Raw genomic sequence first — 27,862 nt, 5'->3', positions numbered from 1 at the left:
AAACTTCATATAAACAAACAATTTCTTAGTATAAGTTCCATGCAATATTTGGGACATACTTAATACTAAAAAATTATCATTGTATATCTGAAATTCAAATTTAACTGAGTGTCTGAAAACTCTATTTTCCTACCCAGACTTTAACATATAATCTGTTTTTATACTCAGCATTTGTATATTATTTTCTTGCACAACTATTTAAAATTTTTAAAGCTTTGTAAACAAATTAATTATTCCAGACTTAACTGCATGTTTAACTGATTTTAGTGTTTGTCACCAGTTCTTTTATACTGTGACTTCCACATTCTTGAGCTCTCTTTAAGAAAGGTACACATATGATATATTTTGTTTTCTTATCTAATTTGTCACCTACACATGTAAAGGACAATTCAGCTGATTAAAAAAAAAAAACTATAGGCGATAAAAGAGATTTTCAATCTCACAATTCTGAAGATGTTATTCTGTTGTCTTTTGACATTTACTGTTGCAGAGGTCTTTATCCATTCTCCCTCTTTGGTTTTGAGAATAACCAGAATTTTCACACACCTACGAAGAGAAACTAAATCATACTTCTTGTTACTTGGTGTCTGAACCTATGAATAAATGTGGAAAACTGGGGAGGGGAATGGGTGAGTGTATTATGGTAACCTCAGAGTGCAGCACTTCTGTGACAAAAGGACGGTTCTTGAGTTTTCTGGTTGGCAGAAATAACATCTCTAAGATAATCCTATCTTGGATAACGGGTCATACAACGTTTTCCTGTCTTTTGTCATAAGCAACTGAAATCTACTGGCCCTGTAATTCACTTCTTCCGCAGTTGAGCAACAGGTTGTCTACCAGTTAGAATTTCAAGTTTTGTGTTTTCATTTTTTTCTGTAGCTTCCTAGGGACTTTACAGGGGAGTCAAGATGCTGTTTCATTGGTAGCTAACCAATTTCAATTCAAACCAAAATATAGTAAATGTTATGAAGTCAGTGGAAATACAAAGTTGAACATACAGTATAATTGCATACACATAAAAAAGACCAAAATGAAATAGGATGAAAAGTTTTCTTCTTGACTTACATTTTTTTTAGTGATTATGTATAATATTTATAATAGAAAAAATACTTTAATTTAAAATATTAGGCCCTCCTCTTGAAGCAAATGATTCCTAGTATGAATTAGGGCAAATATAAATATTGCTTGAGATTATTTGGGTTATTTATAGAATTTCCTTCCCATCAGCATTTACTGGGCTTAAGGTGAAGCTTTGATTAAAGCTGTTAACTAAATGAACAGAATTATAAGGTTTCTCTTCTGCAATTACTGTGAAGATGTGAATTCTGATCAAATCCCTTATAATACTCATGGCATTTATGAGTTTTCTCTCCTGTGTGGACTCTTTGATGAATTCGAAGAGCTGAGCTATGGCTGAAACCCTTACCACACTTAGCACATTGGTAAGGCTTCTCCCCGGTGTGGACCCTCTGATGAATGTGAAGGTTAGAGCTGTGACTAAAGCCTTTTCCACAGTCATCACATGTATAGGGTTTTTCTCCTGTATGGACTCTCTGATGAATGAGGAGATGTGAACGCTGACTGAATCCCTTACCACACTGTTCACATTTATAGGGTTTCTCTCCAGTATGTACTCTCTGATGAGTGTGGAGTTTGGAACTCTTGCTGAAGCCCTTCCCACACTCATGACACGTATAGGGTTTCTCCCCAGTATGGACCCTCTGGTGAATGCGAAGATCTGAGCTGTGACTGAAGTCCTTCCCACAGTACTCACATTTATAAGGCTTCTCTCCTGTATGCACTCTCTGATGAATTTGAAGATTTGAGCGCTGGGTAAAGCCCTTCCCACAGTCGTCACATTTATAGGACTTTTCTCCGGTGTGGACTAACTGATGAATTCGAAGATTTGAGCTCTGACTGAAGCCCTTACCACACTCATCACACTTATATGGCTTCTCTCCGGTGTGGACTCTCTGATGAACATGAAGTACTGAACTCCGACTAAAACTCTTACCACACTGACCACACTTAAAAGGCTTCTCTCCAATGTGAAGTCTCTGGTGAATGTGAAACAATGAGTTTCTACTGAGGTCCTTGTCACATTGCAGTCTATAGCATTTCTCTTCAGCGTGGACTCTTTGATGATGGTGAAGACTAGGGAACTGACTGAAGCTCTTACCACGCACATTATATATATAAGGCACCTCCCCTGGGTAGACTCTCTGATGAAAGCGAACACCTAAGCTCTGGCTAAGGTTACTGGCAGCTTCTTCACATCTGTACAGCTTGCTACCCATGTGGATTCTTGGATGTCTGTATAGGTCTGACCTCTGGGGGAAGCACGCTGTGCTGATGGAGCATTGATAGAACTTTCCTCCAAGTTGGTTTCTCTTGTGGAGAACACATGGTGAGTTCCAAAAATACATTTCTTTACATTTATCACATCCACAGTATTTCTCTTCTATAGAGCCATTTAGCAGGTCATTTTGGCATATCTCCCCAGCATACTCTGGAAGGTCTTCCACTATTGGAAGGTAAGAATGCTGACCTATGAACTTCTGTTCTTTTTCCATACAGAGATTTTTCCTGGATATGTCAACATGGCATCTACTTTGAAGACCACGTGAATCACGCACATAGATTCCTCTACCATAGTCTTCAGTGTGTTTTGTTTCTAAGGACTGACCAGGTATAAACTTTGTATATTTTAAGTTCCTGGGACCTTTGCCTTCAGAAGTCAGTTCATGGTTGCCATACTCTGGTACTTGTGTGGAGAGTAGTGACCATTCCTGATAGTGGGAAAGGTGTTGCTGCTTTAGGTCTTTGGAATCTCTACCTTGAACACTTTCCTCATAGTTTCGATTCTCATATATCTGAGTGCTGGCATTCCTCCAGCCATGCCAGCAAGAAAGATTGTCATGTGTTAAATATCTGAATCTTTTTTCTTGGGGTTTGTACCTCTCTCTCCAGTTTCCTAGAAAAATAAGCAGATAATCCAGTGGTAAAATGAAAGCTGTGTTTAAAAAATCTGCAACAACCTTTAGAATCACAGGAATATATATGTGTGTGCAAGAGGGGAAGAAGGTTGTGACTTAGGCTGCTCCATATTTGGGTGTGAAATCCATTTGTTTGTATATTCACTCATTCATTCAAAAAACATATCTTGAGCATTTATTACCACGTACTGTTAGAAATAAAAGAGAAAGCTTTCAGGGAAATAGTCTTAAAGACTAAGATTTAATTAGATTATTCTATTCGGGGCATTATTATGAGAAAAAATATGGTTTCTGTTTTTTTGTTCTAGAATAGTGTGGTAGGTTGTACAAACAACTCTTTACTTTTTCTACATCTTTGGGTGTTTTCTTTCCACACTGACTCTATGCTTGGTTATGTAAAATGCTTTTGTCACCGAGACAAAAGTGATACAAGGAGAGACTTGAAAAGTGCTTATGCATTGGGGCTTGGCCTTTCTTGATGGTTTTGAGAGTCCTGTGACCACCACCCTGTAAATGAGCCTGGACTAGCCTCCCTGAAGAGAGACATATGGTCAACATATGCCTGTTATAACACTGATACTGACCAACTGCCAGACATGTGAGTCAGGCTGTCCAGCCTTATCTTAGACCATCCAGCCCCAGTCAAGTCACTCCATGATAGGAGATCCATCTAACCAACCAGAATCATGAAAAATAATAAGGTTTATTTTAAGTCACTAAGTTAGGGGTAGTTTGTATATTATACAGAAAGAGCTAACTTGCACAAATAGTACATGGAGAAAAAATTTAATACTAAACAAAATTATGTGTGAAAATCTGTGCTTTAAGTGTAATCTGGAAAATAATTAATAATAATAATCACAAATACCTATTAATTACATAGCTTGTTTGGAAGATATATCTTTGTCATCTATTTGTCATGTGATTTAAGACCCATTTTTTAGAATAATTTCTTCCACCTCAATATAACACCCAGATAAATAACCAGAATATTCAATGAAACTGGTCCCTGAAGAGACTAACCCTATTTCCTAATAGCTGGGTAACTTTACCTACTGACATGACATTTGTGTAGTTCTCCCACATGACCTCTCTGTAGAGCTTTTTTTGAGAAGAATCCAGGAATCTCCATTCCTCCCAAGTAAAAATAACAGTCACATCTTCAAATGTTACTGCCATCTGTTCAAAGATCAGGCTTTCCAGAAAGAAGAAATCTAAGTGGGAAGATGGACAAAGAAAAAGACATCAGCAAGTAACAGAAGTGGCAAACCAAAAAGAGAAAGAACTCCAATAATGAAGAAAATCAAGAAACGCAAGAGGAGACACAATAATATAGATCAAGTCGTGAAATAATGTATCCAAATCATTGAACACCATCACCACCATCATAAGAGACATTTATATAAGCATTTGTCTGCTAACTACTGGGCTAAGTACTTCATGTACATTGCACATAATCCTCACCGCAATCCTAAATTGTAGATACTACTATCCCCATTTTACAGCTAGAGCCACTTTGTTTTTTTCCAAAGTCTACATACATTGGACCAAAACTGTTTCCCAACTGTACCAATATAGCTTCATGTTGCTTATATTATTGCTTCATGATTGATCATCTTAGATATTATCTATTTACTTCCTACTATGAAATGAGGAATCAGATGCGACCACCCATACCTCCACTCCTCATCCTCATGTAGCATTATCACTAATTTTCTGGTTAAATCAATAAGTAGTGCTTATATGATTTTGAATATGATTATATACTGTTTGGGAGAATTACTTGTTTAATTTTTACTTAATAAATTTACTGTCCTCAAAGTCTTATTACTTTGAAAGGCTCTATATAATCTATTTTATGTAGTGTCTCATCCCCTCACCCACTCCTTTTATCTTGGAAATGTCCATCTTCCTGCTCAAGTTAGGGCTGGCTACTCTTTAGTGCTCCATTTTCAAGATCATATGACTCTTCCTCTTTTGTGATTCACTCCATTAACTGGGAGGCACATAACCAAGTGAGTTCAGTCAGGCCTATGAATGCTAAGCCTGTGGCCACTGAAAAAAGCAAAGGTGAGAAACAGGTGACGTTTTCTTTAAAGGAGAATCTCCAAGCATGTGTACTAGGAAGAATTCCCAAGAATCATATGAATCACTCAAATCATATGAATCACTCTATGCCTGAAGTCTTTATTACTATCCTTCACAAATGGCTGGGTATAGAATTCTAGAGTGAAAAGAATTTTTCTCAGAACTGCTTCACTGTTTATAAGCTTTCAGTGTTGCTAAGAGTGATTAAAAAAAAAAACTGTAATTCCTTTGTAGGCAACTTTTTCTTTCCCCTTGGGAAATATTTTAGGATCTTCTTTTTTGTCTGGCCCTCTGCCCCAGATGGTATGGATGTGAGCCTCTCTGAAGTTCACAGGGCTCATCAGTTCCTTTCTTGTCTGTACTGCCCTAGGGAGTATTCTGGGATGTAATGTCTTTAGCCCTATGTGGCTCTTACCACTCCTCCTCTTGTTGCCTTCCAAGTTTGTGTTGCAATTTCTCATTTGCTGATGGCTCTTCAACTTCACCACTGTAAGTTCATAAATTTCTTAGTTTTTTATTATTATGCAGTTTTAGAGAAAAAGAAGAGATAAATGCATGTATTCTAACTACCTAAAAACAATTCTTTTAGTGGAAATAACATCATAAGTTGGTTAGGTGACAAATTCATTTTATTTCTTTGATGACACATTCTCAACTGTAAAGTTCAATTTATAATGCTCAGTAAATACCAAGAATAAAATAAATAGATACTTTTAAGGAATTTACAATAAAATGTAAGGAAACTAGACTGTCATCATCATCATCATCATCATATCATTATAATCATCGCAGCAGCTAAATACTATCTAGCAGTTATATGAAGAAGGTTATGTTATCTCATTTATCATTACAACAATCCAGTAAGGTATCATTATCAACATTCCTCTTCATTGAAGGAATGAGGAAATTAACATTTAGCAAGATTAAGTACAAGGTCATGTAGTTACAAAGTGGTGGTTTTTAAACCCAGGCATACCTACTAAGCGAAAGTGAGAGAAGTTTTAAAAACAACTTGGGAAGGTTTGTAAATCAGTATTTCCAAGTACAGCCATATTGTGTTAACGTAGAAAGGCAAAAGGAAGATATACTGAAATATTCAAGGATTTAAAATATACCACCCAAGTACTATTTTCCAAATAAACTAAATGATAATCCATGCCTAAAAAAATGAAACATTAATCACAAATCAGAATTCAAGAATGAGAAAATTCAGTGCTGTTTATTTTTAAATGTTTATAAAATAAATGTTAAAAAATTTTTAAGGCAGTAAGTCTACTTTAACACAAACAAATGAGTATATAAATAAGAAACCTGGGATCCTCAGAAGATGAAAATTTGGTGTCATTGTGATAAATGAATTCACTGGTCCTACATTCTGTAAAATGTACAGTAAACAAAACCCAGTCTGTTGTTATTGGCTTTGTTATTTTAACAAAGATTTAAGAATTTATTTAAAAAATATACTAGAGGGGAGGGTACAGCTCAAGTGGTAGAGTGCATGCTTAGCATGCACGAGGTCCTGGATTTGATCCCAGGTATGTCCTCTGAAAAATAAATAAATAAGTAAACCTAGTTACCTACCCCGCCCCCAAAATAAATTAAAAATATACTAGAGATTAAGAGTCTATTTTCTTTTACTGAAAATAAGTTCATAAAAATTATAACAATGCTGAAGTAATACAAATTAAAATTGAAAGCCAACCCTCCCCAAATAACTTAAAAATAACAACTAGAGTTTTCACTGTATCCTTTCTGACGCTTTTCATACATACATAGCCTGCTAATGTTTTTCTGTAACAAAGACATGATCATTCTGCAGTTTGCTTTTTTCATATAACATGTAGTGTACAACTTCCCATTACAGTACATATAGACCTATCTTATTTGTGGTGATTTTAAAATATGCCCACAAATTATTTGGTACCCTTCCCTTCAAAAAGTGGAGCCTAATTCCCCACCCCTTGAACGTGAGCCGATGATGAATAGAAGAAAAAGCAAAAGGGGAAGCAATGGTGTGCAACTTTCGAGACTAGCTCATAAAAGATTCCTCCTTGCTCTTTTTGTCGGATCAGTCACTCTGGGAGAAGCTACCTCTCATGTTGTGAGAATACTTAGGCAGTCCTGTGGAGAGGCCCACGTGGTGAGGAACTGAGGCTATCTGTCCTCAATGAGAAATGAGGCATCTGCCAATAGTCATGTGAGTGACTTAGCATCTTAGCAGTGGATCCTCCAGCCCCAGTGAAGCCTTCCAGTGACAAAGGCCTGCTGACAGCTTGACTGCAACCTCATGAGAAGCCCTGAGCCAGAACCCCACTGCTATGTTGCTCCAGATTCCTGACCCTTAGAAACTGAGTGAGATAACAAATGTTTGTTAATTTAAGCTGCTAAGTATAATTTATTATGCAGCAATAGATGACTAAGATATTGTACATGTTGCATGGCATTTCACTTTATGATGTTCCAGGATTTAACTGTTCCCAAACTGATGCACACTATTTCTAGTTTCCTGGCTATCTCAATAGAGCAGTGATCAACTCTCTCAAATGTATCATTGAACAACACTCACTTGTAATAACATATCTAGATGATACATTTCCAGAATTAGAACCTTTAGGCATGTGCATTTCAGTTTACTAAAAAACACTATAAAACTTCCCTTGAAAATATTTTTTAAAATATGTTGCAAATGATTTCCCCCACTAGAAAAGTTAAAAGCAGGACACCTACATTCAAAATTAGTAGGTACAAAATCTAGAGATGGAAAAAGAAGGAAGTTACATAAAGAATAAATTAAGATGGCAACTAAATTTATTAATAGACAAAAGGATATTAAAACAGTTTTAAAGTATAGAGGCATACTGCTTAGAAGAGACACACTGAACTACTGAATTCTAAAAGATTAAAATTAAGATAGGCTAATCTATAACAAAAATGTGGACAAAAATGAAGTCGCTTTTGCATTATTAATATTACATAAGGTAAAATGAAAGGAAACAGTATTACACTAGATTAGCAGTGATTTTATGAGAAATGAAATTATAGCCCTTTGTGTACCACCAACCAGAACTGATTAAGCTTCTGTCATAATTGCTACAAGACTTTGCATCATCAACAGAGTATGGAAAATTTCAAACATTCACAAGAGTAATAAAGAGGACAATATAGTGAGGTCCCATATAACAACTCAATAATTATCATTTATATATATAAATATATCAATATATATTATATTATTTTGTCAAATTTATTTCAATCCTCTGCTTCCCCTATTATTAATATTATTGTTATTATTATTTGCTGGAGTATTTGAAAGCAAATCCCAAGCCTAAATCATTTCACATATAATTATTTCAGAAATAGTTCAATATATATCTTTCACTAACTAATAGGGACTTTAAAAAACCTAACTGCCTAACAAAATTAATAGTACTTAATATCTAACATTCACTTCAAATTAATACTTGTTACAGCTGAATTGTCTGAATCAGGATCCAAAAAAGATCTACAACTTATATTTGGTTACTGTATATTTCTTAAATCTCTCTTGTCTGTAACAGTATCCTTCTACCTTTTAATTTTTTTAATTTATCATGCCATTGATTTGTTAAAGAAACCCAGACATTTATTGTGTAGAAAACTGGTTCTCAAAATTCATTAAGTATCAGAATCACCTGGAGAACTTGTTAAAGCACAGTTTCCTGGGCCCCATCTCCAGAGACTCTGATTCATTAGGTCCTAGGTAGGACCCAAGATTCATTTATAATAAGCTCTCATGTGATGCTAATGCTGCTGGACCAGGGACTGGACTTTGAATAGCACTTTTACAGAACATCCCTCATCAATTATTTGGCTAACTGTTTCCTTGTGGTGTTTTTACTTGTTCTTTATTCCATTCCTGTTACTTGGTCCTTTTATTCCCGAAGCCTCTGAAGACTAAAGTTCATTTTTTTTTCTGACAAGAATACCTGCTATATACTTCCTGTTATGGTACTTTAGGGTTGCTAAATTTACTAAGCGGTGGGTTCAAGCGCTGTCAGTGCAGTCCTTCGATTCTAATGTTTCCCATAAATCTTTCACTCAAAGTTTTAGCAGTAAATGATGACTATTTCTTAGATCTGTTATTTCATTAAGAATTGCAATTTGGTTTTCTAATTCTGCTATTCCTTGTGCATATATGAGCTGTAATCCTATAATGAAGAACTCCCCATCACAAATTTTCTGGTTACCCTGAAATGTTGTCCAATCAAAAAAGGATAAATGCTTGATTACTTCCCAAAGTACCCCATTTAAAAAATCAATTTGCAGAGTAATGAGATGGGACAAAGTAACCACCAACTACAACTCATACGATTTGTATTATTTTGCTTTTCAGCATTTTTATGAATTCATTGATTTTTACATATTTGATGTGTTTTGATCAAATTGCAGTACTTTTTCTTTTAGATGTTCAACACCCCCCCCCCTTATCTTAGATTAGTGGGATTTCTTTCAGGCTGGCTCTGGGCTCTTGTGACATGATCCCTTTCAGTGTTTGAGAACATCCTTACTTTACCACAACAAATGTCATAGGTTCAGTTTTGTTGCCTTTTCTATACTGACCAAGATTCACCATTTCTCCAGGGAGCTTGATAATTTCCCACTCTCTTCTCTTTCTATATAAATAAACCTCCCCCAGAACATTATGTAAACTTGACATCCCTCTTGTCTTCCTATCCATAAACACAGTTATCTTTCCAACTATTAAAGTCTTATTTAAAAAGTCCTTTTCAAGAAAGGTCTGTTAAAATAATTCTTTATGTATTTGAAATTTTGATTCATTCTTATTATTTTGTCAGGTTTTGCTATATACAAATTTGAAACTCATTCTTAACCATATATTAGTTCATGATTAATAAATCTAATTTTTGTGGCATTATTTTAGGTAGGTCTCTTGCAAATAGCATAGAGCAAGACTTTGTTTTTCATCAAATCTGTATGGCTAATTTTTTTATAGGTAAGTTTTATCCATGTTCATTTACTGTGATTGCTAATATATTTGGACTTATTTCTAAAATCTTACTTATTATTTTTAAAAATTCTTCCTCCATCTTTTCCTGTCTTCTCTTTGAGTTTTATTTTTTATTGCCTCCTATTTTTTCCTCTATGATTTTGATTTCATACATAAAACTTCTGTTTTTTAATAGTTAACCTATATATGCTTTAAACATATACACTTACCTCTCTATATTTTTAACAAATCATTTAAGAAGAGAAACAAATCCAAGAAAGGCTGCATAAGATATAATAAGGAAAGGTGATCAAGTACCTTAATAAAGTGTATTGTGATCATAAAACAAATGAAAACAAATGAAATCAGATAAACAAAACCTGGAACAAAAAAAGAAAAGAAAAAGAGAGAGCATATCTACACCTACCCTGAACTACGGCTGTTGACAATACAAACAGCTGATAAGGGAGGGATGGAGAAAAGGGACATGAGCGTAGGCTAAAGTACTTGTCTTTGTAGAAAAACTTCTTAGATATTAATAAGTTTGAGAAGTCAGTGGGCATAAATCAAAATTAACATGGGTTTCAAGTTAAGGGCAACCACCATAAGAACCAAAGTAGGATCTATAAAGAACAAAACAAAATAAAAACAGAAGACATCCTGTTTCAAAGAAAGAAAGTATATGATGGCAAAAATAGCAGTAATTATAATAAATGTAAAAATACATATTTTTTTCATGAACCCACAGTACTGTTACAGGATTGGCCATGTATTGGTCTATAATGCAGAATACATTCTCTAGCTACAATGTAATAAACTTAGGAACTATCAACAATGGAATTAAAAAACCTACACTTCTGGAATCCAAGTAACATATTAAATATCCCTTGGATTTAAAGGACAATATAATGATAATAAAGAAAAATTTGAATTGAATAATAATAATTACACATCAAAAATTTCAAGACTCAAATAAATAAATACTTAAAGGAAATAAGAATGGCTAGAGATAAAAAACCTAAGCATTCAACTCAGAAACTTAGAAAAGAGAAATCCTCACCCCCCTCAAAAAGGAGCAGACTTCAAAAAAGAAGGATAAAGCTGAAAGTCAAAGATGTAACAAACAGATGATTGAGAAAACGCATAAAGCCAAAAGATGCTCTTAAAAATTTAATAAGTCAGATCTCTGCAAGTCTGATTTTTTAAAAGTATGATTATAAACAAAACACAGGGATATACTTTTTCTCTAAAATTTATAAGTAGGGAAAAGAAGTCCACAAAGACTTAGTTGGAATGCAGTTAGGTGCAGCCATTGTGCAAAACAGTATGGAGATTCACAAAAAAACTAAAAATAGATTTGCCACATGATCCAGCCATCCCACTCCTGGGCATGTATCCAGAGGGACACCTGCACCCCAATGTTCATAGCAGCACTATTTACAATAGCCAAGACTTGGAAACAACCTAAATGTCCATCAACAGATGACTGGATAAAGAAGTTGTGGTATATTTATACAATGGAATACTACTCAGCCATAAAAAGTAATAAAATAATGCCATTTTCAGCAACATGGATGGCCTTGGAGAATGTCATTCTAAGTGAAGTAAGCCAGAAAGAGAAAGAAAAATACCATATGATATCATTTATAAGTGGAATCTAAAAAAAAAAAAGACAAATGAACTTATATATAATGCAGAAACAGACTCACAAACATAGAAAACAAACTTACGGTTACCAGAGGGGGAGGGGGTGGGAAGGGATAAACTGGAAGTTCGAGATTTGCAGATACTGACTGATATAATATAAAGTAGGTAAACAAGTTTATACTGTATAGCATAGGGAACTATATTTGATATCTAGTAGTAGCTTATGGTGAAAAAGAATATGAAAACAAATATATGTATACTCATGTATGATTGAAACATTGTGCTATACATGAGAAACTGACACAACATTGTAAACTGACTATACTTCAAAAAAAAAAAAACTTAGTTCAACCAAGCAGGAAGACTTGTCCTACCAGATAGTGACATATCACCAAACTACAGTAGTAAAATCAGAACAGCCCAGTGGAACAGAACTGAGGACTCAACGACTAAGCAATATTCTTGTTCATATATGAAAACCTATTAACAAGAAAGATGGCATTAAAAATCAAAGAGGAAAGAATGAATTATTTATACTAGATGGTGTTGTGAAACTGATTAAGTATATGAGAAAAAATAAAACTGGGCTCCAACATATCATATACATGGGAATACTAGATGGATTAAAAACTTGAATGTTAAAGGGAAAGTTACAGAGTTAGTGAAATAAAATGTTGGAATTGAAAAACATTTACCATTGCTAAATGAATCCAAAAGCCAGTTCTTCAGGGGGAAAATATTAACAATAAAATAGATTAATCCCCAACAAGCTACCAAAGGAGACAAAAAGGGATGAGCACAAATAGAAAAAAGTTAAAAATGAGATTAGGGAAATAGCAAAGATTAGTTGAATCTTGGGTAGGCACTTTCCACATTCTTTACAACATAAATCTGAAAATCTGAATGGGAAATATATTTTTTCCTAGAAAACCACTCAGTATGGCCCTGAGAAGAAGGAAAACAAACCTGAGCAGATCAGATATTGTGAAAGAAATTAGTCAAGTTATCAAAGAAATATGAAATATTATCTTCACACAACCCAAAAGTTTCCTCAGATGAAGTCTTTCAAATTTTCAAAGAACAGATTATTTGATTATATTAAATTATTCCAAGGTATACAATAATTGTCAAAAATTTTAAGAAATTTAGGAAAACACTAAGACAGCAAATGTTAGAAAACTATAGCTCTATATTAGTAATGAATCTTGATAGAAACTTCAGAAATAAAGTAAAATATAAGGTTGATAAACTGCAGCAACACCTGTATTTATAATCTACTGATACATAACTAGTTATTTCAAAACTTAGTGGCTTAAAACAATAATTATTATCTTTCACGGTTTCTCTGGGTCAGAAATTCAGGGGTGGCTTGGCTGGGCAGTTCTGACTTGGATTTCTCATGGGATTGTTGTTGAGTTGCCATCTAAAAGCTTGACTGGGTTGGAGGATTCACTTCTAGGGTGGCTCACTCACATGGCTGGCAGGTTGACTGTGATTGTTGATGGAAGGTCTCAGTTTCTTTTTAATTGGTCCTTTCATGTGGCCTGGGATGCCCCTCAACATGGTGACAAGTTTCTTGAGAAAGAAAGGCAAGCAAAACCTGCATCCTTTTTAATGAATTAGCCTGGGAAGTCACATATCATCACTTCCGCTGTGCTCCACTGGCTGAGGCAAACACATGCCCCAGCCAAATTTGACAGGAGGGGACACAATCCCACCTATTGGTGGAAAGAATGAAAGTCACATTGTAAGAAGAGCGTGAAGGATAGGGTAAATTATAGTTATGGCCATCTTTGGAAAATGCAATCTACAGGGGGTAGGGTATAGCTCAGTAGTAGAGCACCTGCTTAGCGTGCATGAGGTCCTGGGTTCAATCCCCAGTAATTCCATTTTAATTAAATAAATAAATAAACCTAATTCTCCGCACCCAAAGAATTAAATTAATCTGCTACAATACCAAAGTATATTATAGCATGATGAACTAGTAGCTTATTCCAAAAGGTAAAGGAAGGTTCAAAGGGGAACTCTATTAACTATAAGCCATCATAATAATGTCAAATAAGAAAAGCCATATAATTATTTTAATCAATGCCAAAAGTTATCTCTTAAAATTCACCACTGATCCTTTCTTTAAAACTACAAACAAAGCAAGTTAGCTACAGAAAAATAAAGAAATGCAAATATATCTCAAATCCAAAGGTAAATCATTAAAAGCATTCTCATTAAAATTGGAAACAAGGATACCACAAATTCACTATTTTAAAATCATTAATATGAAAGCACTTGCCAAAGCAAGCAGACAAAATTATCGTAGAGGGTCTGATTGTTTTTCTGGGAAAACCAACTGAAAATTATTAGCAATTATAAGGGAATTCAGTGTCCCAGAAATTCCAGGACTAGGTTTGTACCATAGAGAAACTTACACATTTATACCAGAAGATATGTACAAGCGCATTTAGAGTATCACTGCTCACCAGCAAAAAACTAGAAATAATCCAAAAAGCCCAACAACACCAAGTTGGATATATAAGCTGTTTTTCATACTGTGAAATAGTACACAGCAGTGAAAATAAACTGCATCTACATCAACATGGCTGCATTGTAAAAATCTAACACTATGTTAAAGTAGCCATTCACAGAAGAATATATGCAGTGATTCCATTTATATAATGTTCAAAAATAGGCAAAACTACACAGTTTTGTTTAGAAATGTAGACATAGGTAGTTAAAACTCAGAAAAAAAAAAGGTAGGGAATACAAAATGCAATATTGAAGATAATAGTTTAATAGTTGTCTCTCTAGCAGAAGGAGGAATGAAGATGTGGGCTTATCAGGGGGCTTTTAAAACTATTTGCTGGTCTACATGGTGGCTATCCATGTTGTTATTGTATTTTAAATTGTACATATATGTTTTCATATATTTTTGCATGTATGTAGTATATCCCAATAAATGTTCAAATTAACATATAAAATCCAATTACATAGCTTAGAGTTCAGACATAGAAATAATAATTAAGTTATTTTTAAATGACATTTATAATAGCAATTAAAAAATACAAATTCCTGAAAATAAGTTTAACAAAACTACTTGGAACCTTTATAAAGACAATTTTAGAATTCTGAGGGATTGAAAAAAATAGGAAGATATTCTTCAATCTTAGGTGGGAGAAATAAATATAACTTTGTTCTTATTAAACTTATCAAAATTTTCAGTGGGCTCCCAATCAAAATACTAACAACTTGGGGGTGGGGGGCATGAACTGATTTTCAAGTGCTTTTGTGAGATAAAAGAAAATTAGGAAAAAGGAATAATGAGGGGAGACTAACCCAATGGCATATTAAAACTTTAATAAGGCCTCTATAATTTTAACACTGTGTGGTAGACACAGGAAAAAAGATGATTAATGGAAAAGACTAGAAATCTGGAAATGGACCCAACTATTGTAGTGAATTCTAAACATGACAAAGGTGACATTAAACTTGTGGGGAAAAGATGGCTTATTTAATTAATGATACTGGGACAGCTGACTCACTATTTGGAAAAAAAATTTAAGCTAGATTCCATGCCTCAGTTCTTTTGTCTTAGTGACTAGAAAGAGTTATACCAGATACGCATTATAGCTTAAATATTAACTAATATAATAGCAACCAATTATTAGTTCTATTTGTCAATCACTTACATGTATGACTTTATTTAATCTTTGCAATAACCCTATATAGTAGGTTTTATTTCTCCACTTCATAGATGTGAATCTGGTTAAGTAACTCTGATTTATAGAACCAGAAAGTGGTAGAGACATGAAACAAGCTTAGGTAGTGGGTCCAGGGCTTGTATTTTGATATGCTATAGTAATAAAACATACTAACAGGCTAATATATCCAATATCTAAAAGTTACCATATGTAACTTTTACTTCCTTTTCTCCAAAATGAAAATCATCATAATATTATTCTGTGGAATGTTCCCAATATATGAGCTATTTCCTTCCTTTTCCTTATCCTCATTGAGTGAAAATGAAAGGGGAAATTCCTCTTCATTGCCGATTAAATGCACTACATATAAAGGAATAAAATTAAATACATTCTTCTACCTGTCTAAGAAGTGAGAAATGGACCCATGAAACAGGACAGCCCCAAAAGTGATCTGGGTGCATGAGGGCATGTGTGTGTTAATAATATAGTAATTTAGTATATGAAAAGTTAGCACCACAGTCAGTGGAGAAAGCAGATGTTACTAGGAAAGTAAGTGGGAAAAACACAGAATGTTTTATGTTCTCCCATCATTTCTCACACCAAAATAAATACCTGATAGGTTTAAGAGTTAAACTTTTAAAATACGTGAAGCTATAAAAAATAATTGAGGAAAATAAAAGTAATTACATATTAGATTTGGGAATGGAGAAGAGCTTTCAAAGCATAAAACTATACATAAAAAGAAAAAGAAAAAGAAAAAATATTTCACTTGATGTAAATTCAAGTTATATCAACAAAGAAGTCCTTAAAAGTAAAAGGGAAATGATAAACTAGGAGAAATACTTACAGCATATAACAAATAGTTTATATATTTTATATACAAAGAGTACATTTTATCAAATGGAAACAAAAACTCAGTAGGAAAAAAAGTAATGTATGTTGAGTCAATTTATCAGAGAAGGAATGAAATGACCAATACGTATATGTTTAAAATAGTCGCTCTTAATAAAGACTGAAAGGGTGCAATTCAAGGCTAAATTTTAAAAGTAATATTCAGTGCTGGTAAAGGTTCAACAACACAGGAACTTTCATCAAAAGGTTGTAGTAGTTAGTTCATGCAGTATTTCTACAAAAGAGCTTAAGTTTTCAAAAGCCTAAAACATGTTTATATCCTTTGAATCTGTTATCCTATTTCCCAGAGCATATCTTGAGGAAATAGAGATACACTTAATAAGTTATGTATAAGAATATTTATTATTAGTTGTTTACAATAGTAAAATATTGGGAAAAACTTAAGTTTTTTAAAAGGAAATTTAAATAACGCATGGCACATACCTGGAATGAAAAACTATATAATCTTTAAAACTCATGCTACCAAAACATACTTGGATAAAAGTTCACTGCATATGTTAAATGAAAAGAATTACACATATAACAGCCATTCATACATTCAACAAATATTAATTGAGTGCTTACTATCTGCTAGGCAGAGTTCTATATACCGGGAACATTCCCTACCCTAATGGAGCCTATTTGTCATGATTCAAATTTTTTTATATATACTAATTTCTCTATATTCATGTATCTTAAATTATGTTTGTATGTTTGTGTATGGATACATATGCACACATACTAGTATTTGTACCGATTAGTGATTATGTATGTATATTAAGTACTGGATAAAAGACTGTAAATAAATACATCCAAATGTCAATAATGGCAGTGGACTCTGAGTGGTGCACAAGGATGAGTAATCGATTAAACATTACCAGCCCTCCACAATATGCCCTCACCTTATACATTCACACTTACACTCTACTGCAACTAGACCAGTTTCCTTATTTGTCCCCTCATATTCTGCCTGAGACTGACAATCTTCATGTCTGGAATGATACCTTCCAATTTATAACAATTATTTAAATTTGAGTCCCTGTTCCTGTCTTTTGCTTAGAAGTGCTACTCATTGCAGCATTATTTACTGTGTGATAACTTTAGAAATTCTTATTAACCTCAGGTGCCTTATTTCCCCAAGGTTAAGGAAAGACATTCTTTATCTCAGGCTATCAAAACCAGTTTGAATTATATAGTAGACTTGAATGACTGGCTGAATAAATGAGTAAATGTTGGGAAAAGAAACTGGGTGGGAGGCAGGGCCTTGCTGCATAGGAGGCTTGAAAGCTTCCCAGCCCAGTGAGGAACATTTTCTATTTAGTCTGGCCCATCCATTCCCTTAGCTACTTCCACTACTCCCACTATCCATGGAGAATTCAGGGGCATTTTATAAGAGGAGAGACAATCCCACTCACCTGGGATCAGACTGTGAGGAAAATAATGAACATTCCTTCCTCCTCTATATTCCTTTTTTGGGGAAGGATGGAGTGTTGAAAAGGCTGAGCTGAGGGAAAAAGAAGGAGACATGAAAGACAGCATGATGTAAAATTCCCAGACTCACCACAATCCCCACATACTAACTGTACGTGATCCCTCAAGTCTCCTAGAAAGAGGTCAGAAGGAACCCAAGAACATTTCTGTTCCTTTTCAAGGGAGGAGAGCTATAAGAATTGGCACCCAAGATCTTATTTCTAACCGTTTAAAAAACGTACAATTCTAGTTTGGGCATGAAAACCCAGAATCTGATTGCACAGTTTAGTCTCTCCAGGGATGCAGATATTTTCTATATAATTTAACCTCTCTGAGCCTCAAGGATTTCCTAGTTCATTATGAATAGCAAGAACAATAAAAAATAATCGGAATAATAGCAGCACACTTAGTTTCCTCCTAAAAGTATTTTTCTTATTTTGTTCAATCAGTTAAGTAAAAAGATAATCCCACCACCCTCCCCTACTTCTTACAACATAAATAAAAGTACAGAGCCTTAGCGAAGGATCCCAGATTTAGACTCCCAGGATCTGATCATAGTCTCAACTCTATAACCAACAACTTGTAGAACTTGGAAAAAGACCAGACTCCTAGACCTCCCAGTGCCTCACTTTCCTCACCTGTAAAACGGGGGCATGAGCCTCTGCCGTCCCGGTCCTCCCTTGCTGATCACGGGTACCTGGGGAAAATGATAAACAGTTAAGAGCCTTCTTTCTCTAGAGAGAAAAATGATTCATGGTGTCCCAGGAGCAGGACAGATTTGGGCTCCTCCTATGCAGCAAGGGCCTCCAGAATTCTTACATCTCAAGCCCGGGATTCAGACGTACAAACGGTTCTCACGGAGCGGGACCCGCGCGGCCTCTGCTCCTGCAGCAAAGACACGCCCGGCTTCCGCTGCGCATCCAGACGCCCGGCCCGAACTCCGCCCCAACACCTCCCGGCACCTAGCACTCCGGCCCCAGGGCGCAAGCCGCCTGTGCCTCTCCGTTCCCGTCCCTCACTCCGTTTTAACGTGGGGAGGGCGGCTGTGTAGGACCCCCCCTACGCTGGTATCTCCTAGATTTCTAAGGCGGAGCGGCCTCTCGGCCTCCTGGCTGTCCTTCTGCCACTCAATCTTCAGTCACAGCTCTCCCCGCCCATGTTCGCTTCTAGCTTGATGCTCCCGGGAGTCTGCCTCACTTCCAGAGCCTCTGGGGAGGGACGGGGACCAGCCAAAATTCTCCGTCTAGACAAACAATGGCCGCAGCCCGCTAGTCAGAAACCGAAGCCCCAGGCCTTGGAGTAGACACTCGGGGCGTTCCCATGGAGACAGGAGGGGCGGGGCGGGAAAGAAGAGCGACGGAGGACGTGGCTCCTGATTGGCCAGAAGGATCGGGGCGCAGCCCAGACTTAAACCACCCGCGTTCCTGGAAGGAGGGTGGTGGATGACTGCACTCTACCGAGGAGGTGCTGAGCCACCCAAGATACTAACGTTAATGGGACGATTATAGGTGTTTTTAGGGCCCCTGGAAGGGAGGCAGGGCTGGAGACTCAGGGAAACAGCTACCTTTGGGGGCGAGGGGTGGTTGCGCACATTGTCCCGCGCCCTCGGCGGAATAGGCACCCCACTAGTTCTGGTCGTTGAGTCGTCCCTACATTCGAAGTTGGAGCCACACATCCGCGAAGAGAGCTTTTCAAATTTCGTATTATCATTGCGGAGGACCCGCTTCTCCTGCTAAGGCTCTGGTCGTGTCGGGCTTTCCTCCCGCCTCTCTTCCTGACAAGTCCTGGGCTTCTCTGCTACCATCAGTTTCTCTCACCTGGATTATTATAATAGGCTCTTAATTGGTCCCTTGCTTTTGCTATTGCCACTCCAGTTCTCTTCATGAGGATCCTGGATGATTCTTTCAAAGCATAATTGTGACTATACGCTTTGCTCAAAACCCTCCGTTGGCTCTGTAGTTTATTCCTAGTGAAAGCCAAAGTTCTTACAGTGATCTCTATGGCTCTATATGATGTTTCTCTCCTTACCTTTTCATCTTTCCTACCTCTCCGACTCCATATTTCATTATTCTGTTCCCTCTCCCCCTATTAGCCATTCTGGCTTAATTGTTTTTCCTTCAACTTGTCATGTTTGTTTCCACTTTAGTCCCTTTTTACATCCATAAGGTGTTGTGTTGATTGACTCATTCACTGTTGTAGGTGCTGGGGATGCAACGGTAAACTAAGTGGATAAAAATCTTTATCCATTATGGAGCCATTCTATTTGGTGGGACAGAGTGCGATGGGGAAGGGCATCAATAGTCAATGAACAAAATTGTTTGTTGGGTGAGGAATTTAAGATGCAAAAAAGCCAGGATAATGTAATTCCAACTTTGTAACTCAGTGTGTGTGTTTGGTATGTTATTGTGAGTATAATTATACAAGCATGGAGAAAAAAATACAAAATGATACATTCCAGTTAGTTGATGTACTTAATGTGGTTTATTTATTGGGAAAGATTGATGTGAGTTAAGAGAGGGAGAAAATTGAGGGCCTATAAGTCTCTCAAACTCTTAGTAAAAAGCAAATTCTACGACTTTTATTTTACCTCTGTGCTTGTGGGAAATAAGGAAAATGACTAGTTTTCTTATTTGAGAAATCTCCTTGCATTACCTTTTAGTAACACAGAGATGTCATTTATGATATTATTATCAGATGAGCAAGGACTACAATCACTCAGCATTCATACCTTTTAGATGTTAAAGATATTTTCACAGGGCATTACAATAGTTTCAAAAGTCCAAGTATCTTATAAGAGTACTCTGTACAAATAACACTTTCAAATATAAACATAAATAGAACAAGGTGGTAGGTTTATGAATATTTATGCAGGTCTCCTTATTGGACAGCAAAATAAGATGGATATTTTATTACTGTTTTCCACTTTGCACCATATTAGATTAGTTTTATGAAGAAGAATGGCGTCTCTCCTTCCAGCCGCAGGGGCTTGTGGAAATACCTATAAAAATTTTCAGAGATGCCTTTTTGCTGGTAGTTATTAATTAGAAGACTTACGTTTTAATTTTATTATTCAGCCTTTTAAGAAAAGACATGGGAGAGGGATAAATTAGGGGTTAGGGATTAACAGACACACAACACTATGTATAAAATAAACAACAAGGACCTACTGTATAGTACAAGGAACTAGATTCAGTTTCTTGTAATAACAAATAATGGGAAAAAATCTGAAAAGAAAAAATATATATCTATGCATATGTATAACTGAAACACCTTACTGTACACCTGAAACTAACAATGCAAATCAACTACACTTGAATAAAAAATTTTTTAAAAGAAAAGAAGTTATGGAAAATTAAATTTTACCAAAAGTAATAGAGAAAAGACAGAACAGAATAATAATGCAATTAAAGGCAAGCATATTCTTCCCAGGGGTTCCTTTTAGAGGAAGAGCTAAATCAAAAGGGAAAAGAAACAAAAAAAGATTACACTAAAATACATGATATTATAAATCTTAAGCATTTACATAAAATGAAACGTGGTCAGGTATATATAAATTAAATAAAAATGAAAAATGTCTAATTCATTTTTACTAAGGTACAGTCCTGGGACACTTGGTTTCTAAAACTTTAACAGATTCCTCAGTTTTTAATTTTTCCATGAAATAAATGTGTTCTATTTCATGGTGTTATGAGCATCTTAGAAATGGTTTCAGAACCAAAACCCCTAACATTCATAGCTTCTCTTAAGATGTATGTACTTGTGAATATAACATTTAGCATGATACTCAAATGACTATTATATTCATATAGTAGGCTGGAGCCAAACCAAGAGAGTTTATCCTGTTTTCTCTCATTCTCACACCATTCATTGTCATTGTCCTTTTGAGTTTGTATAAATCTTTATGATCTAGGGCTCTGATTTCTGATAGTGATTAAGATTGTTGGATCCATGTTGCCAACTAGCCTGCCTGAGCCCTTAGTATCAGTTGCCCAGAGAGTACATTTGCTTAAAGCCAATGAATACTGGCTCCTACTTTGCCAATAAGATTTAAAGATCTCCCTGAAGATTCCAGCTAGAGAAATGCTACTTTAAATGAGGTTACAGGCAACTCTAGAATCTCCCAAGTCTTGCTGTTATGTCAATAGGAAAAGGTTTTCAGGATGGGTAATTGGGACAAAAAGGAAGCCATTCTAAGGGGACACACCTTTTGCCTATTTGATCCGAATTCTCTCATCAGAGAGTTAGATGATTCTAATTCCTGAAGATGCTAGAGTTATTAGGGTCTGAGCCAATTTTGAAAGCCCTGTCTTCAGGGGCCAAGACCATAAATTCACAGAAGAGAGTTCTAATCCTGTGGGATTTGGATGAAATTGCATTATCCATATATCAACCCAGAGTCATGGTGACCATGATGCTTGATTTGACTCCAATGTTCCTCAATCTATCAGGCAGGCTCTTGCCTGAGGGCCTCTGCATTTGCTATTTCCTCCCCCTGGAATGCTCCATTTCCAGGATATCTGCATGGCTCATGCCCTCACTTTCTGCAAATGTCACCTTAGCAGTGTCTTCCCTTTCCACCCAGAGAGAAATAGGACCCACTCCCTGGTCCTTACCCTCCAGCACTAGGCCATTACCCAACTCTGTTTTTCTCCTTAGCAGTGATCACTATCTGATATACTACAGTTCATTATCTGTACTCCTTCAGTAGAATGTAAGCTCCATGGGAGGCGTGGAGGTCGGGGATGAGTAGCCAAATGTTGGGTGTTTCCTTCCCTGCTAGAGAAGGCCGAGAAAATTGTCAGGCATGAAGTAGGTGCTCAACAATTATAGAGATTATGGGAGGGATGAATAAAGGCTTGCTGCTTATTAGGAGTCAGCCCGTCTAGGAAAGGTCATCAGAAGCCAGGGTCCAACTCCCAGGCTCCCTCTTCTCCACGTTACTGGTTATCAGAAAAGGAAGGAGATTGTGTGCCCCCAGATGTGCTGCACATGGAGGATCCTGTATAGAACAATGTATCTTCTCCCAGGAGCAGTGCGTGGTAAAGAGGATCCGAGACCCAGGCGGGGAGCGGGAGCGTGGGAGCAGCCCCTTGCCGGGCGAGCCAATGGGAAGAGAGACTGGGCCGGGCGGCGAGGGTCGAACGGCTCCTGGCGGCCTAAGCAGCCCTCCGCGCGCTTGCTCGGCTCCCAGCGGAGGCGGGAGATTTGGCGTAAAGGGTCAGAGTTCCCACTTCGCATCAGACAACAGGTACCTGTTGAGCCCTTCCTTTCCCTTTTCCTCCTTGGCTCGTGGCTTTCAGCGCTGGAATTGCACCTTCCCCACGAATGCCTACTGTGTGACCCGAGGTATGGAATGGGCCTCTTCTGTGCATGTGTTTTGCCGGCTCTGAAGTACAGAGTTAGAGTCCGTAAGTCTTTCCAGCGCCCTCATTCTGGTGGAAGACCAGGAAGGGCAAGCAGACCCCAGCTTGAAGCCCAAGAGGAGAGCTGCCAGGATCCCCCTGGGTGGAGAAGGCAGCAGCCTGGAGGGCGCAGGCCATGACCTCGGGCAGGAGAGGTCACTTTCCACGTTAAAGTCCGCGGTCACGTGGGGGAGGCGGAGAGCTCAAGACGCGGGTGCGCACGTGGGCAAGGAGTCCAGTTTGGGTGGACCTAGAGTGGCCTTTAACTCGGGTGCAATGCTCCGTTTCTTAACTCTCCTGATGTCAGGTGGTAAGATTATCCCCACTTTGATGAATTCAGGCAGGTCTCTCTCTTCTCTGCCCTGGAGCAGGTGTTTAACCTTCACTCCGAGAATCTTCCCTCCACCTGTGCTCCGCGGTGATTTCTCCAGCCTGTGCCGCCTCCAAGCCCCTCTCCAGACCGAAGACAAAACCGCCAGCCTTAAACTTTGTAGTTTCTGTGCTCCCTGATACCAGTTTTCCTCTCTCCCCTTCTTCCTAGCAAAGTTCTAGAAAGAGTATCGCATGTTTGCTCCCTCCACCCATAATAGCGAGGCTTTATCACTCCTACACCCTCCTCCCCAGCAGTGACCTAAAATTGCTCTCTTCACAGAGGTTACCAGTGAGGTCCCACGCGCCAAATTCAAGTACAGTGGGCGGGGCATTCATTTCTTTATCTCTTTGAGATTTGACAAATTGATAATACCTCTGTCACCTTTTTATTTTCCCGCTTATTTAAGTAATATATTCTGATTAAAGAAAGTTGCCACGCGTTGTCCTAAACCCAAAACACAACTGTGGTTAATACTTCAATATATTTTGTCTCGTCTTTAATGCAGAGGTTTTAATTCCTTGGTTATCCTTATATTCCTACCATATGCTTTTAACCATACACATGTTGCATATCGCTGTATGAAGAAATCATTTTAATGACTGAAAAATCAAGTGTGGGCTGTATCTTTGCATTTATTTCATTAATCATAATTAAATTTTAATTTGTTGACAATTATTTACTATTATGCACAAAACTTTCTTTCCTGTATTTGGGAAACTTTCCGTTGCATAATTTCCCAGAGAGAGTTTAATAATTGAAAAGTCATGCATGTTTTACTCCATAGTTGTGGACATGCAGCTTTCCAAGAGTGTAGCAATTAATATTTACGCTAACAAAATCTGCACCATTCCATTCTCATCATCATATAGTATTCTTTAAAGCTCATTTTTGCAGTTTTAATAAGTGTGGAGTGATATCACCTGGTTTGTATTAGTTTTGGTATCTGCTTAAGTTTGAACATTTTCTGAAATACTTGTTAGCAATTTTCCTCCCTCTATGAAAAGGTTATTTACAATAGTTTGCTTTTGGTGCGTTTCTAATATATTCGTATTATGTCTTTCTGGTGATATTAACCTTTTTAAAACCATATTTTAGCATGGACTATAACTCACGTAGAAAATTGCATTAAACTTAGGTGTGCATCTTAGTCAACGATTACCCAGTGATCATTCATGTAAACCATCACCATTTCAAGGAATAGAGTGTTACTAATACTATTTGCATTACTTCAGAGTGCCCCAGAGCCCCGGGAAACTTCCTGACTACAAATTCCTCCCTCCCTGCAGATGTGACCCTAAACTGACTTTTATGGTAGTGACTTCCTTACCCCTACCCCATTTAAAGAATACGACTTTAGAGGGAAGGGTATATAGCTCAGTGGTAGAGTATGCACTTAGTATGCACAAGGCCCTGGGTTCAACCCCTGATATCTCCATTAAAATAAATAAACTTAATTACCCCCTCAAAAAAAAAAAAGAAAGAATATGGCTCTAACACTTATGCCTGCAACCATAAACAGTATACTAGTTCAGTTTTCTACTTTTTTAGCTTTGATTTTTTATAAATGGAATTATATGGTATATGATCTTTTGGGGTTTGGCTTTCACGGATTATCTTTGTGTGATTCATCCTAGGGGCATGTATCTGCAGATCATGTTTTTTCATGGCTGTGTAGGATTTCATTCTATGAATTAATCACAGTTTATTTATTGGTTCTACTACAGGTTTATTCTTGGATCTTTTCCAGTGCTTAGGAATTATAAACAATGCTGCTATGGCTATTTCTGTTATGTCTCTTGGTATATACCTGCACATTTATTTCTGTTAGGTATATTCTAAGGACTGTAACTGCTAGGCCATAGGGTATGCATAATCCAATTTTTAAAAACCATTTTATTTCAGAATAGTTTTCATTTTACAGAAAATTCTTGTGTACCCATCACCCAGTTTCCCCTGTTTTAACATCGTGTATTCCTGTAGCATATTTGTAACAACTAAGGCAATAAATTAAGACTATTTATTCATACTTAGTTCAGATTTCACTTTTTTTTCCTAGTACTCTTTTCTACTCTTGGATCCTTTCCAGGATACCATATTAAAATTAGTGATCTTGTCTTCTTAGTTGCCTCTGGTCCGTGACAGTTTCTCAGTCTTTCCTTGTTTTTGATGACCTTGACAGTTTTGAGAAGTACTGGTCAGGTATTTTGTAGCATTTCATTTTGGGTTTGTCTGATATTTTCCTCATAGTTAGACTGGGATTATGGATTTGGGGGAAGAATATCATAGTGTTTATGTGTCATCTCATCAGATCACATCAGTGGTACATCATGTCAACAATGGCTTATGATTGATGATATTAACCTTGATCGCCAGGCTAGGGTGGTGTTTGTCAGGTTTCTCTGCTTAGTAAACCACTAAGCACTGTCCACACTCCTGGGTGGGGGTGGGCTGGGGTTAAGATCCACCTCCTGGAGGAGAGAATATCTATGTAAAGTATCTGGAATTCTTCTCTAAGTAAAATTTGTCTCTCTCCCCCTGTTAATTTTTGCATTCAGTTGTTTGTCTGCATCAGTATCGACCTATGGACATTTGCTTTATACTTTAGATTATAATCCAATACTACATTATTTAATTTGGCCATTGGGAGCTGTTTTGGGTTGGTTTTTTTGCCATACTTCATCCTTTTATTTTCCTTACTTTCTGGCACAACAAGAAGGTCTAGGCTCAGTTTGTATACTCCTAACCCAGCCCCTGAATCAGCAGTGTCTCCAAGGAGCCCTCGTTGCTCCTGTTGGAGAAGGGTGTTAGAAACCGGCATCTGGGTCTGGGAGCATAGCTCCTGTTTTAGTAGTTAATGCCTACAGTTCTAAAGTGGTTTTACCAATTTACACTTCAACTCTTTACTTGTCAGATTTCCTGTAAACATTTGCTGGTTTTGGCTTCCCTTTTGTGTTTGAATTCTTCTGGACAGGAGGTTTTAATTTCAACATAGTTAACGATGTATCTTCTAACATTCATACTGTTCTTGATCATTTCCTTTATTGTGCCCAAGCTTTTAAGTTCTTCCTCTGGTAAGGTGTGATGAATATGTTCTGCTTTTTCACCCCTCTGGTTTGAAGTATTAACAATTTGCTTATTTGTTATATCTGAAATTTATTCTGTGAGGATCCTAATTTTTGTCTGAATGGTTTACCAGTTGTCCTAATAATCTACACTGAATGTTTCTCTTCCCAATTATGACATTTTTTCTATCATACATTAAAATCTCATGGGAGTGCCTTTTCCTGAGCTATCTACTCTTGTTTCTTTGATTTGTTACAGTTATATCACCGAGAAGGGGTGATGAGTTGTATACACAGAAGGCTTTGGAATTGGTTTCAACCGGGGCAGTTTGCTGCCCAGGGGACATGTGACATTTTGTTTGTCACAACTGTGGGAGATTGAGGGTTCTAATGGCATGTACTGGATAGAGGCCAGGAATGCTGCTAAACATCATATAGTGTACTTACAGTGTCCCCCAAATAAAGAATTACCTGAAAAAAATGTTAATAGTGGTGAGGTTGACAAACTGCTATAGGAGATCCCATTTGGTGCAAGAAAGGAAACCAGGCAGGGATGTATGAAAAGGGGAGAATAGCCTGTTTCCTAGATAAAATGTAACTTCTTCAAGACCTCGTCATCTCTACCCTCTTTGGAAAAGAACCCCTCCTTCCTTCGTGTTCTCCTGGAACTAGAAGATTGCCATTCTCTTCCCCTAGCACAAGGGCAGCTATCAGAGCATAGCCACACAGATTTCATATCACTCTGAATTCCCAGTGCCTGGGAAGATCAAGTGAAATGAAAAGGCAGGTGGCACCTGGTAGAAAGAAAATGAACTTTGCAGTCTGATAAGCTACCTGTCAACTCTGTAACCTGGGCAAGCTTCTTAATTTCTGAGTCCCAGTGTCTATAAAATTGTAGTTAAAACCAAACTTTTGGGACTAGAGAAAATTCTCATAAAGAACCTATCACAGTAGATCCTCAACAAATGTGGTGATTATTAAAACAGCTGGTATCTCACTAATTACTGTAGGATAAAATCCTGATTTACTATGTAATTTTGAGATAATTCACTTTTTGTTTAAGAAGTAAAATCTCCTTTCTGAACATTTTAATATTATTATTGAGGTATAGTCAGTTTACAGTGTGTCCATTTCTGGTGAATAGTATGTTTCAGTCATATATGTATATATAAATTTGTTCCTTTTCATATTCTTTCTCATTATAGGTTACTACAATGTATTGAATATAGTTGCCTCCCTTCTGTACATTTTAAT

General features: G+C 36.8%; 1 protein-coding gene across 6 annotated transcripts; it reads right to left on the bottom strand.

Annotated features, from left to right (window-relative positions):
- Positions 1 to 275: 275 nt before the first annotated feature.
- ZNF214 (zinc finger protein 214) lies at positions 276 to 19,707 on the bottom strand. 6 transcript variants are annotated; one of them, XM_032489139.1, is made up of 6 exons: positions 18,591 to 19,707; positions 18,410 to 18,468; positions 17,717 to 17,805; positions 5,500 to 5,571; positions 4,049 to 4,210; positions 276 to 2,974 (listed from the first exon to the last, which is right to left on the bottom strand). In XM_032489139.1, exons 2-6 carry the CDS (start codon positions 18,424 to 18,426, stop codon positions 1,284 to 1,286), a joined length of 2,031 nt encoding a protein of 676 aa, XP_032345030.1. In that variant the 5' UTR covers positions 18,427 to 18,468; positions 18,591 to 19,707; the 3' UTR covers positions 276 to 1,283. The 6 variants fall into 6 exon arrangements, with proteins under 6 accessions (XP_032345030.1, XP_032345031.1, XP_032345032.1 ...); XM_032489140.1 differs by having other exon boundaries at positions 18,969 to 19,707; XM_032489141.1 differs by lacking the exon at positions 5,500 to 5,571 and having other exon boundaries at positions 18,591 to 19,705.
- Positions 19,708 to 27,862: the final 8,155 nt, after the last annotated feature.

Source organism: Camelus ferus, chromosome 10 (genome assembly GCF_009834535.1).
Source record: "Camelus ferus isolate YT-003-E chromosome 10, BCGSAC_Cfer_1.0, whole genome shotgun sequence".
Lineage (NCBI taxonomy): Eukaryota > Metazoa > Chordata > Mammalia > Artiodactyla > Camelidae > Camelus > Camelus ferus.
Note: the sequence above shows the minus strand (reverse complement) of the source record. Positions and strands in the feature narration are given on the sequence as shown.

Coding starts and splice junctions, on each gene's coding strand:
- ZNF214 (XM_032489139.1), bottom strand. Junction 5,572..17,716: donor TCCTCACAGTCTGATCCCAG/GTGAGTGGGATT, acceptor ATGAACTTACAG/TGGTGAAGTTGAAGAGCCAT. Junction 4,211..5,499: donor AGGCAACAAGAGGAGGAGTG/GTAAGAGCCACA, acceptor CTTCCCACTTAG/ATTTCTTCTTTCTGGAAAGC.